The sequence below is a fragment of the Sceloporus occidentalis genome, unplaced genomic scaffold (genome assembly GCF_023333645.1).
Source record: "Sceloporus occidentalis isolate IW3139 unplaced genomic scaffold, rSceOcc1.0.p SCAF_8, whole genome shotgun sequence".
Classification (NCBI taxonomy): domain Eukaryota; kingdom Metazoa; phylum Chordata; class Lepidosauria; order Squamata; family Phrynosomatidae; genus Sceloporus; species Sceloporus occidentalis.
This window is the reverse complement of record NW_028316988.1, coordinates 9,721,910-9,735,265: the sequence shown is the minus strand read 5'-3', so window position 1 is coordinate 9,735,265 and position 13,356 is coordinate 9,721,910. Positions and strand designations below refer to the sequence as shown.

The 13,356-nt window shown below is 46.5% G+C and overlaps 1 protein-coding gene across 1 annotated transcript; it reads left to right on the top strand.

Annotated features, from left to right (window-relative positions):
• The first annotated feature begins 2,565 nt into the window (after nt 1-2,565).
• On the top strand, nt 2,566-10,000 carry HES3 (hes family bHLH transcription factor 3). The gene is made up of 4 exons (XM_089536962.1): nt 2,566-2,760; nt 8,785-8,880; nt 9,111-9,192; nt 9,579-10,000. Exons 1-4 carry the CDS (start codon nt 2,725-2,727, stop codon nt 9,998-10,000), a joined length of 636 nt encoding a protein of 211 aa, XP_089393088.1. The 5' UTR covers nt 2,566-2,724.
• The last annotated feature ends 3,356 nt before the right edge of the window (nt 10,001-13,356 follow it).

Here is a 13,356-nt window from a genome sequence, read left to right as displayed (position 1 = left end):
GAAGCCCCCCAAACGGAGAGGTGGGTCCCTCTTCCTTCCAGCCTTTCTTTTTGGATCTATTTTAGACATTGTCAAAATGTGTACAGTGTTTGCAACCCTTTCCTAAAAGAGAGAAAGCGTCAGGTATCCACCAGAAAGAGGCATTTGCTATTGCCAAAGCTTTGCTTCTGTATCACCTATATTTTTCCAGCTTGGCTTTTTCTCTGCTTAGTTTTAAGAGACTTTTGAGAACCTGACAAATGCAACTTTTATCCAGGGATAGAGATGAATGGATGGATAGATAGATAGATAGATAGATGGATAGTCTTGGTTCTTCATCCTTTGGGCTGATGGAAGAAGAGCAGAACTATCAAATTGGATCGGATCGGGAAACTGGCACTGCTGCAATGACTGTGGCTGTATGTTAATATTAAGGACCCTGGTGCATCCAGAATCATAACCGGACTCTCGAACCATTGACTGTGCCAAGCTTGCGAGGTTATGGCTTAAAAGAAGACTGAAATCCCTCTCTGTGTGTCACGATAAACCCATAAAGATATTGCTCAAAATAATAATAATAATAAAAAACAACGAAATATATCAAAGAAATAATGCCAACGTTCATTGCAATTGCAGGAGGGGAAGGGAAGATCCAACAAGTTGCATCCCTGGAACCCAACAAGAAACCCTTTGGAAACGCGCTTTTGCACACTTTGGTGGCGGCGACGGCGGCGTGTGGGCCTTCCCTCCAAAAGCCCACAATCCAGAAGAGGCCCATTTCGGAGACATGAAAACCCTCCGTCTCCCCGGGAAGGCCATTCTTCCAAGGAAAGCACGACACCATTGTCTGCCTGAGAAACAACGCACAACAGCAACACAACACACACAAGAGGCTGGCATTCACCACGCTTTCCTTGGAGGAATAGGAGGAGGAGGAAAGAACGCCACTCTTTCTTGCAAAAAAGGGCCAGAGAGAGGGGCTCAAACAAAAGCATTTGTTCCCTTTTGCTCCCTCCCCGAGTTAATTCCCCAAAAGCGTGACCACCGCTGCTTTTCAGAGTTCTCCTTTTCTCCAGGTTTACACCCGCAATTTGCAAATCTGTTCACAATTTGCCTCCTTAGTCAGGGCTCAGCAGACTAAGATACAACACCATCCATCCATCTATCCATCCATCCATCTCTATCTGGATAAACACTGCATTTGCTGTTTTGCAAATGCAATTTATTATACAAATACAGAAATACTCTTATCTATCCATCCCTAGCCCTGGATACGTTTTACATTTGCAGTTATGCAGATACAGCAGGTATACCCTATGAATCCATCCATTCATTTCTATCCCTGGATAAAAGTTGCATTTGCTGTTCAATAATAAGATTCAAACCTGCTCCTTGTGGTTTTTAAAGGTGTTATTTTAGGTCACAGTGAACTGAGTCGGGCTGACTTTTGGGGCATGGATGCAGAGGAATAGCTAGAAATTAGGTTAATTTATAATTAGTCAAAACAGCGAAATGAAGTGAGAAAATCTGCAGGTGTCCCTACTCACGGCTGCAATAATAATAATAATAATAATAATAATTATTATTATTATTATTTATCCAAAGGACTCAATCATTTGCACACTAGGGCAGAAAAATAAAATGCACAGATACAGGATTATGGGGGACACCTGGCTGAACGAGAGACTTCTTCGTGTGAAAGGGATCTAGGAGTCCAAGTAGACCACAAGTTGACCACGAGCCAACAGTGCAATGCAGCAGCTAACAAGGCCAATGCAATTTTAGGCTGCATCAATAGAAGTATAGTGTCTAGATCAGGGGTAGGCAATCTTTTTGAGCCGGGGGCCGGGTTGCTGTACCTCAGACAACTGGGGGGCCGAAGCCAAAAAATAAATAATTAAATATTTTTTTAAAAAATTAAATATATAAATAAACCAGGACAAATGTAGGACTAAATTTTCAAATAGAAGACACTTTTTTTAAAAAAAATGGAGGACACGTGAAAAAATTTGCTGATTTTTTAAAAAATGTTAATATAAATGCATGTTTCTGAGGCTTCTATAGACAATTGCCCCCCAAAGGCCCCGGTGGCAATCGGCGGCAGGACCGGGCTGGGGCCGGTCCCAAGGCCTCGCTGGGCCGCATCCGGCCCGCGGGCCGCAGGTTGCCTACCCCTGGTCTAGATCAAGGGAAGTAATAGTCCCACTTTATTCTGCTCTGGTCAGGCCCCACCTGGAATATTGTGTCCAGTTCTGGGCACCACAATTCAAAAAGGACATTGAGAAACTGGAGCCATGGGAGGGCAACTAAAATGGTGAAGGGTCTGGAAACTATGTCTTATGAGGAAGGACTTGGGGATCTGGGGATCTTTAGCCTGAAGAGGAGAAGGTTAATAGGTGATATGATAGCCCTGTTTAAATACTTGAAGGGAGGTCATATTGAGGAGGGAGCAAGCTTCTTTTCTGCTGCTCCAGAAAATAGGACACAATGGAGCAATGGATGCAAGCTGCAGGAAAAGGGGTTCCAGCTCAACATTAGGAGGAACTTCCTGAGAGTAAGGGCTGTTTGACAGTGGAACACATTCCTTTCTTGGAGATTATAGTGGAGTCTCCTTCCTTGGAGGTCTTTAAACAGAGGTTAGATGGCCATCTGTCGAGGATGCTTTGATGGAGAGTTCCTGCATGGCAGAATAGGGTTGGACTAGATGGCCCTTGTGGTCTCTTCCAACTCTGATTCTTTGATTCTATGAATCTGAGTCGTCCTTCACACAATGGCATAATTGTAAGTCTGCAGTTCACACCTTCTTCCTCAGAAGTAACATCTGTATTTTGCTCAGCCTTGCGGATAGCTCTGTCTTGGCTGCTTTTGTGTGTGTGTTGCTTTTAAAATATCTCAGTTTCTCTCTCCCTTTCCTGCTTTCTCCCTTTGCCCTGAGCTTACTTCGTGGTCTGCAAACTGAACCAAAAATCTGAAAGTAAGGAATTGGTAGAATGAGCTTTCGTAGACTTAAGTCGGCTTCCCCAGATGCATTTGGATTCAAATGCGTCTCCAAATGCATCCCTATGAAAGTTGATGCTGTCAATTCCTTTCTCAATACTGATTTTACAGACTAACAGGGCTATATCTTTGAACTGAAAATGGTTTGCACTCAATGAGTTCAAGGGGAGGAGAGGCCCGGATTCCACCCTTCCCAAGAGGCTCAGGCAAAAGCAAACCACTGCCACCTTTCCGAGGTTGCGTCTCCTTCCTCATTCATAATCTTTGCCATTTTGCGCCACATATTAATGTTGCATGGCCACTTGTGTCCAGGTTTGCATCTGCAAAACGTTGGAAGGGATGCAGTCGGCAAACACAGGCCTTGTTGGTGACTTTGCAGAAGGGGATCATTTATAACCATTAGTCTGCGGCACAGCGGTGTCCAGCGTTGGAGAAGGAAGGGCCGGGGATGGGATAATCTCTTTCTCTGTGTGGGGCTGGGGTCTTTGGAAAGGAAAGCCCAGGCCCCCATTTTCTACGGTGCGGCCTCCCACTGCCGAGCGTGACGGCGTGTGAATGGCGACAACCCTGCTTAGCTCCGGGGATCGCCATTCCCACCGCAGAGGCAGAACATTGCAAATTAGCACCATTTTTCGGTCAATTTTCCACCGCCTTAGAGAACACCGGTCACCACACAGAGTGTTCAAAAAATCCCAATGTGCCCAAGAGGGGCCAGGATGGCCAAGGGGTTTGGGGGAGACAAGGAGGCCTCCGAAGGCCTTTCAATGAGCCCCTCATTAAAATGTCCCTGCTGTGGAGGGAAACATCCATGTAATCCGAATAACAGGGGAGCAAATTGGAGAGGAGACGGGAAGCGTGCGGAAAGAAGAGGGCCTTTGCCAGGCCTTTGGAGAGACTCAGGGGCTTCCCTTTCTCCCCCAAAGTCCTTGGGAAAGTTATTTCGAGGGGACTCCATTGTCCAGTAGTCTGTTTGGGGGATGATGGGAGCTTCAATCCAAAATGAAAGCTCTGCTTGGCCAAGTGGCGCCTGTGATTTGCACAAAATGCATTTCCGCTTTACCCAACAGACAAAAATCACCAAAGAACGCAGTTTTGACTCCGCTTTAGCTCCATGCTGCATAATCTTGGGATTTGTAGTTTGGTGAGGTGCCAGCCCTCTTGGGCAGAGAATGCCACAGGCCAGGGAAGTACAATGGGCATTGTAGTCCAACAAAGCCCCCTCCCATATATATATATATATATATATATATATATAGGCAGCTTTTTTGCACCTCCTCGGGTCCTGAATTTTAAGGGCCCTTGCTTTCTGAATGGCCAACTGGTAGCTGACACCTGCAGCCCTGTCCCTTGTTGGGGGAGGATGGTCTGGTTAATACATGACCAAGGTTTGGGCTTTAATGACCTCCTCCTCCTGTTTGGAGGGAGATCACCATAACAAGGGTTATTGGGTTGCTAATAGAAGACCCCCTTTGGGGAGGGAAGAATGAAGAAAGCCTAGGAGAAGGGTCTGCTGGGGGCGTTTTATGGGAAGGAAACCCATCATTAGCTAACAAATTGCTCCTGCAGAGAAGAGAGATAGCCTTTACAATGGCGGGGAGGGGGCGGCTAAGCTCCTTCTTCAACCTCCTGTTCTTTTTGGCACAGGATGCTCCATCCCATCATCCCCTTCTGATGTTCTCATCCATCGGCCGTGTTCTTTGGCCTCTGGATTGACCCACAATTGAACCAATGGATCCAAATTACAAATAAAGAGATTCCATTGAAACATTAAGGAGAATCAGTTTAACTGCAAAACCTCTTTGGATGATGGAATATGGACTTTCTTGGAGGTGGACTCTATTTCTTTGGAGGTCTTTGGCTGGATGACCATCATTCTGGATGGTTGTATCTTTCTGCATTGCAGCATGAGGCTGGATTAGATGAACCTTGGGGTCCCTTTCTTGCACATGCATTTCCTCGGCTGTACCTTGCGGCAGAAAGGAGGGCATTGCCTGCCCAGATAAGGATTCTGGAAGGAAATTTTCCTCCATTCCTCAAATTCCTAGCATTTGCAGTAACTCCAAACGTCAGTTAAGCCTTTGGAAATACAGTTCAGGCACCCAAAGAAAAGGGCAAAAGGCAAAGGGATGTCAAGGGAATGAAAACACAACAAATGCAAGAGGAGTTCCACCTGTGACGGATTTTCGGGGTCTCTGTCTTTGCAATGCTAGAAATTTGAGGGACATTTTGTTTAGGGACAGAATATTTCTTTGGAAGTGTACGAAGCCTTCATTTTGTCCCTCGCCCTGTTGTCATACCCATAGTTGTAATGCAGGGCCAGTAAAATTCCTGAAATGTGGGGTATGGGTTGCAATAGGTCTTCCATGCATTGACTATGGAATCCATGCAACAAGTCGTGCAACATGTATTTTGTGCATTTTGGTCACAGCTGCATAAAGGTGGCCCTGTTTGTGGATTTTGGATGTTATTGTACTTTGCTACATGACCAATACAGCTACCATACATTCCATGCACTGAACTGGTTTCCCCACAACCCCAGTTCTCTCAGTAGTTCAGCAACTGGGAATGGAGTGTCTACATATAGTCACGATGGGCACAATCCTATCCCTCTGCCCTGAAACCAGTTTAACTTCCCGGCCTTTTCTGGTTCCTGAATGCCTTTAAACAACTCCAAAAATCCTCTCCTCCCCACTTGCTTTACATAGGAGACCCTCCAAAGTTGCTGGAGTGAAAGGGAAAGGGTTGGACCCCCTCCCCAATTCCCCAACAAACACACAACCAGGTTTTGTGGGGAGGTGGGACGGGGGTCTCGGCCCCTTAGGCTGAAAGGAGGGCGGACCACGATTTTCCACGCTGGGAGATGCCAGCCTTCCCAAGAAAAACACATTAATATCCTCTGTGAAAAGGGGTATCAGACAGGCTTTTTTTTTTGGGGGGGGGCATGTGTTGTGGTTGGATGAGTTGGGGGCACAACACACAACCAAGCTTCATCTAAACCCAAACATACACACACACTGATGCTTTGGTGGAGCAAAGGTTGTTTCATCCTTCTCTATGCACCCAGATTTCCCCCCTTTGCAAGGGGATACAGGACAGGGGGTTTCTTGGGTTTGCCCAGGGAGATGCATGAATCCCATCATCCCCACCACATCCAGCAAAAAAACCTGGAAGCAGAGCCCCAGCATCCCTGAGAGCCAACAGAAATGCACCCAAGGTTCTCAAGATGGTTGCTGTGTGTCTTCAAGTTGACTTAGCATGGTGCTATCGTAAGAGTGGGGGGGGGGGGGGGGTTGGAGAGAGAGAGGTTCAAAGGCGGTTTGCCTGCTGAGGTTGAGAGAGTGGGACTTACCCATTGGGCTGTCATGGCCAAAAGGGGATTCGAACCCCAGTCTTCCTAAATTCCTAGTCCGACACTCAAGCTACAACACTATCTTGGGTCCCATATTGCATGCCTTCAAGTCAACCCTGATGACTTCGGGACGAAGCAGTCAGAAGGGTTTCTTGGAAAGGCTGATTCCAAGGAGATTTTCCAAAGAGTGTAACTAGCCTAAGCATTTCCAGGGCTGAACAGGGATTTGAACCCCAGACTCCCAGATTCCTATGCAACACACAAACCAACCACACTTCAACTTCACAACCACACTGTCTACTTCAAGTCTGTTCCAACTTCTGGTGAGCTTCTGCTAGGGTTTTCTTGGCCTCCATGGAAGCTCCCTGGCTGACTTTGAGCAATCCACACTCTCTCAGCTTCAGAGGGTGGCCCCTTTGAAGGAACGTGCCCAGAAAACCCTAAGATAGGTTCGCTTTAAAGTTTCCATAATTCGGAAATGACTTCAAGGCACGCAACAGCAATAGACTGGGAATTGGTGGTCCAAGGATCACATATTTCTGTGAAACCCCCCCCCCCCCCCCCATAATAAAGGAATGATGGTAGCAAATAGTTCTAGGTGGGGATGATGGTCAGCGTCTCCCTCTTTGCGAGGCTGGAAATTTGGGGATTGGAGGGAAATTTCATAAATAGGGGGTTTGGATCCTGGTTTGTAGAGGCGATGGAATGCCTTCATTTTTTCTTCTCCTACACACTTGTGTGTTGCTGCGAGTGTTCATTGGCATTCCTCACCACTCACCCCCCAACCGGGCCACTTTCCCCCTCCTGGCTCCCACCGCCAAGCTGGGCCTGGCGAACATCTGGGGGTTTTGTCTGCGGCACCAAAGCGAATCGCCTATTCTCTAGGAGGAGGCAGCCGTGAAAGAGTCCCCTCCACGGGAGGTACAGGCTTCAGTGGGGCCAGGGCTGAGCAAGGAGAATTGGGCCCACGCCCCCAGACTCCCCCCAGTCCCCCCCCAGGACACATTTCCCACATGGACTTTGGGAGAACCCTCCGAAAATGAGAGACCGAAACAGCACTGGGCACCTTGAGAGCATCTAGGTCAACCCTAGAGAAAGAGGGGAGAAAGAAGTTGGCATGGCCCTTTCTTTCTTTCTTTGTTTCTTTCTTTCATAGCGACATCATGTTAACATGTTGTGTGTTTTGTGCCTTCAAGTCATTTCTGACTTATGGCAATGCTAAGACAACTCTAATTACTCGACTAATGTTCTTTCTTTCCATCATATTGACATCATGTTAACATACTGTGTGTGTGTGCATGTTTTGTGCCTTCAAAATGCAAAATATCCTGACAGTCAAGGGGTTCCTTGCAAATTATCTGGTGGTCTTGGATCTTACAAAATGGGTCTTGCTAAGAAAAGCGCAGTCCTGAACCTGACGTTAAATCAGAGGTTGAGTGCAAATGCCTTTTGTAAACCCTGTTGATTCAATGGGCCTCCTCTCACTGGAACTAAGCAATTGGATACAGACACAAGAGGCATGCAATCGTTGGATTACGAACCTTAAGTGAAACAAGTGCCTGTATTTGCCAAGGATTCCTCCTCTTCCTCCTCCTCTCTGGAAGGAGGTGTCCCAACCGTAATGCAGCCATTCAAATGCAAAGTGACCCCTAAATAAAAATGCCAGCCAACCTTGAGAGCTGGGTCAGAGAAGAGAGGATGGGTACGGACTACAGATCCCAAGAGAGGAGGGCAGTCAGCTCTTTCCGCAAGGTTGGTGGCTCCTGAGCTGGGATGGGAGATCTAAAAGAGAGGGTTAGTTCATTCCTCCCCCTCTTTTCAGATCTGGAGGTCTGGCCTGGATTGCATGAAGGTGAGACGAAGGCGCCCTCGAGCATGCACAGAGTGCCTTTTCCTTCCCTACTCAGAGGCTGTGCATATCATCTAGCAGGTTTGCAAAGCTGCTCTGATTTGGAAGCATTGGCATCCCTTCGGTCATGTGGAGGCCATCTGTAAAAACCTAGCATTTAAAAAATAATGCACTCTGTACTTGGGTGACTGTAAATCATGCAATTCTGTACTTGGGTACAAGAAAGCCAGGGTTGATATGCTGCCCAAGAGTTGTCTTCTACATTTCTACTTTGCATGGATAGAGTTAGTGGTCTGAGTGTTGGACTTCTCCAGGAGAGGATTCAAATCCAGCTCGGCCATGGAAACCTATTGGGTAGCTTTTGGTCAAGCCACAGTCTCTCACAGTCTCAGAGCAAAAGTTGAACAAATTTGGCCTAAAAACCCATGATAGAGTCTACTTAGGGTCACCATAAGTTGGAAATGATTTGAAGGCACACAATACAAATGCACTCTGTATGTTCTCAGGGACCCGTTCTCCTATCTTCCAGAACTAAGCCTTGACTGGGAAAGAGAGGGAGCTAATTTTGGGTTCATTTCTAGGAAATTTAGTCCTGCTTGTACTTTCTCAGGTCTCCAAACCCCTCATGGAGAAGAAGAGACGAGCGCGCATCAATCTTTCCCTGGAACAACTCAAAGCCCTGCTGGAGAAACACTATTCCCATCAGGTGAAGCTCTCACCCAAATCCTTGTTTCAGAGAATCATAGAACTGTAAAGTTGGAGGGGACTCTCAAAGGCCATCTACTCCAACTCACCCCTCAATGCAGGAATCAATGGGGCTGGTGTCCTTGGGACTGGCCATTGGATTTAGGCCATTAATGTCAATCTAAATGGATTGGAGGTTGAGGTTTGGCAAAGGACTTTACTCATCTCTCGACTTGCTTTGCTTTTCTGTAGATCCGAAAACGCAAACTAGAGAAGGCGGATATTCTGGAGCTGAGCGTAAAGTACATGAAAAGTCTACAGCACCCGGCCCCAGGTAAAACGAATAAGTAAAATAACAAATGCTTCAAGAAATTAGGAAGCTGGAACCTGGTTTTGCTAATTTTCTTTCTTCCTCTTTCTCTTCATTCTTTCCATCACATTGGCATCCTGTTAATATGTCACCACACTTTGACATCATCCATGACATCACTTCTTCCTCTTAATAATCTTATTATTTTGGTAGGTATTCTAACATCTACTCCACATTTTGAAATGCCCTCTATCATACCTCCCCCCATTCCTCAAAAAAAGGAGTTTAGTGGGGTTTTCTTGGCCAGAATTTTTCAGAGGAGGCTTGCCATGGCCATCCTCTGAGGCTGAGAGAGTGTGCCTTGCCCAAGGCCACCCAGTGGGTTTGCAAACCCTCTCCTCCTTTTGCAGGGCTGGCACAAAGCACGGACTACCAAGCTGGGTTCCAGAGTTGCATCCAAGGGGTCCGCCAGTTTCTTCTCCGTTCTTCGGAGGCGACTGGGCTCGGTGTGGGTGACCGATGGTCCTGCCAGTTCCTCCATGATCTAGCCCAGATCCTCCTGCCCTCGGGGGGTGATGGTGGCAGCTTCAGTGCCATAGAAACCAACGCCAGGCCAGCTGCACTCCAGGAGCCGCGCATAGGTTCGTCTCCAAAGGTGCACGAGGTCCCCTTGATACCGGGGTGCAGGAAGGCCACCAGTGACCCCCAGACCCATCCAAGAGGGACCTGCCAAGCAGAAGCAAGCCCCCCAGCTCCAGGAAGAGGCTGGAGCCAAGCCAGGAGTGGCCAGGGATCCCCAGAGCGCAACCCAGGTCTGTGGAGACCTTGGTGAGACCACCATGCGCCCTGGCCATGCATTTCAGCAGTCTTCCTCAATTGCCGCTCCATGCTTGGCCTTCCACTCCTTGGCTCTCATATCTTTATGCCATCCAAGACTTTGCGCTGCCTGAGGCCAAGCAGCAAGCAGCGCCTTTTCCACACCTCCATGAATCTTGTCTCCTCTCCTCTGAGCGTTGTGCGCCTTCGAGTAGTTTCTGACCGCACTAAGACAAAAGTATCCTGGGGTTTTCTTAGCAAGGTTTGTTCAGAGGGGGGTTGCCATAGCCTTTCCCTGAGGCTGAGAGAGTGTGGCTTGCCCATGGCCACCCAGTGGGTTTAATGGCCAAGCTGAGAATCAAACCATGGCCTCCAGAGTTGGAGTCCAACGCTCAAACCAGTTTGCCATGCTGGCTCTCTTATCTTGTCTACACCACTAAAATATTCTGCATAGAGTTCGATTAGAACGCAATCCACCCAGATGCCATTAGCAGGAGTTCGGGTCTTTTGTGGCACCTGAATCCAAAAATACCCGAAACTCCCCTTTCAAAAAAGGCTTTGCAGTTTTTACCAGAGTAGTCGCAACTATCCATAAGGTTGCACATCATTGACTGTGGCACATTCTGTCTGCTTTGCACAGATTCAGATGGCTGCGCATTTTCAGCAGAGTGAAGGCGAGTTGATGCAAATATGTGCAGGAAAGTGAAGACCATTAACTGTCAATGCAAAAGAATGAAAATGTACAAAAAAATGCTGCAGCAATTTGCATAATACACTTAGTTAGGTATAGACTACCCTAAAGTGCAGAGAAGCATTAAAAGCAGCCAAAGTATTCTGGTGCATGAAATGGAGGCCGGGGGAATCTCAAGCTCCTATTCCCTTGAATATTTAAGAAATTAAACATTACTTTCCTTTCCTGGCTTGAAGGTGAGGTTATCTCTGTCTTGGAATAAAGATATGTAGGGTCAGAGGATGCTGATTTGGAAGCTATAAGGAGAATGTTACATATTCATGGGTTTAGGAAGCCATTGTTGTTACCTGCATTGCCTGTTACTGAGCATTAAAGAGCTGAATCAAAAGACAAAGTCCTGATGAATATGATGTGATGGCTGTATAACTTCATATAAGATGCCTTATAATATGCCACATAATGGAATAATGCCTTATGTATAATGTTAGGGGATACAGCTAAGGTGAAGTGCCTGGACAATGCTATGTCTGGGTTTGGAAATGTATATGCATGTATATCTGTCAATGAATAATTCTAATAAAGAGCTTGAAATAGTGTCAGAAGAGTCTGTTCATCCCCATACAAATATCCTGGAACTTCAAGACTTGCAAATATTGAAGTGGAGTATTGGTTTTAATCTGAACGGCCTGGTTTTACCATTATCATGTTGGCTATCCAGGAATTGATAAAGGCGGCCCCAAATAATCCAGAATTAAATGATGGCCGGAAAGGACCCTGAGTTTAAGAAAGAAGGATAGGCAAACCATGCCTGTTTTGAGTCTCTCCTCCTTCCAGCTTTGGCTTCAGTTTCCTCCAGTTGCTGCAAAAATGAGTTTAAATTGCAAAAGTCCTTTGCGCCCCATTAACTCCAAAGGGGAAGAGGAGTTATTTGGCTAATTTTATTTGGCCACATGTTGCACAAGTTTTCATTTGCAAAATGTTGGTGAATATGGCGTTATGTTGGGTTCCTCTGTCAATGAAAATGGTCCCCAGATTGATTTTCTGCTGTGTGTCTTTTTAGAGGAGGAACATCCTCACAGATCAATACCTTTTTCTCACTAATCTACTTTTGCATTTGCTGGGAGTCCATTGAACATATTTGTCTCAACTAGATGCGAGAAAACCGGTGCGTTTCCGTTCAACACAACGCAACACCTCCATCGGTTCATTCAACTCTTGTGTGTTTCTCAACTTGAATGGAGATGTTGCATTTCCTAGCCACGAGGTGGAGATATTCCCATATTAAAAAACGAGGGAGCTGGGTGTGTTTAGCTTGGAGAAGAAAAGACTTAAGAAGTGACATGATTGCCATCTTTAAATACTGTATCTGGAGGGTATACTATGGAGGATGAAATGTGCTCATTTTTTGCAGCAACACAAACCGATGGATCCAGAATTGCAAAAACAGAGATGCCCCTTAAACATTAGGAATAATCATTTCTTGACCAAAAGATTTGCTCGGTGGTGGAATAGATTGCTTCGGAGGGTGGCGGATTCTCCTTCTTTGCAGGGTTGGATAAGCAGGATCCTCTCCCTATTCGTTGCTTGCTATTTCTGCCTCTGGTACCAAATACTTTGTTAAAGGTGTCATGCCCAGGCCATGTATCTGTTCACTGAAATGTACCTATAGACAAAGAGGGGGAACTAATGGCTGAAACACCTCCTTTACACACACACCAAAAAGAAGAAAAATATTACTTTCTCATTTTGCAATGCCTTCCATAACAGATTTTGCATCTGGAAACGTCTGTTCTCCATTTGTTCGGTCTCCGCAGGCAGTTTTGTCAGTGAAAACAAAGGCAACAAAAACACAGATCTCTTTCCATAGCAAAACATCTAGTCAGGAGAAGATCAAAACATATTGTTGCCTCAGGCCCACAGCAAGGTTTTGCCCTCGACCAGAGCTTGGTGAATATTTTTTGGGATGACGACTCCCAACATCCCCTTAGCCACTTTGGCCTTGGAGATTTTGGAAGCCGTGGACTGAAAAGTAATGTTTTCTGGCTCTGACTCGAGGGCCGTCCAGACCATTGGTTTCCAAACTTTGGTCCTCCAGGTGACTTTAGCTCCCAGAATCCCCAGCCAGGTAGCCCAAGAGTTCATAGAATCATAGAATCAGAGTTGGAAGAGACCGCAAGGGCCATCCAGTCCAACCCCATTCTGCCATGTAGGAAATCCAGATCAAAGCATCCCCGACAGATGGCCATCCAGCCTCCATCTGAAGACCTCCAAGGAGGGAGACTCCACTACACTCCGAGGAAGAAGTGTGTTCCACTGTCGAACAGCCCTTACTCTCAGGAAGTTCCTCCTAATGTTGAGGTGGAGCCTCTTTTCCTGGAGCTTGCATCCATTGCTCCATTGGGTCCTAGTCTCTGGAGCAGCAGAAAACAAGCTTGCTCCCTCCTCAATATGGCATCCCTTCAAGTATTTAAACAGGGCTCTCATAGCACCTCTTAACCTTCTTTTCTCCAGGCTAAACACCCCCAGCACCCTGAGTCCTTCCTCATAGGGCTTGATGGTTTCCAGACCCTTCGCCATTTTAGTTGCCCTCCTTTGGACACATGGCTCCAGTTTTTCAATGTCCTTTTTGAATTGTGTTGCCCAGAACTGGACACAATATTCCAGGTGGGGCCTGACCAAAG

What these genes read in the sequence shown, in the direction of transcription:
- HES3 (XM_089536962.1), top strand. Translation starts at nt 2,725, where the DNA reads ATGAATCTGAGTCGTCCTTCACACAATGGCATAATT. An exon ending in AGAAACACTATTCCCATCAG is followed by an intron (nt 8,881 to 9,110) that starts GTGAAGCTCTCA and finishes GCTTTTCTGTAG; the next exon opens with ATCCGAAAACGCAAACTAGA. An exon ending in TCTACAGCACCCGGCCCCAG is followed by an intron (nt 9,193 to 9,578) that starts GTAAAACGAATA and finishes CTCCTTTTGCAG; the next exon opens with GGCTGGCACAAAGCACGGAC.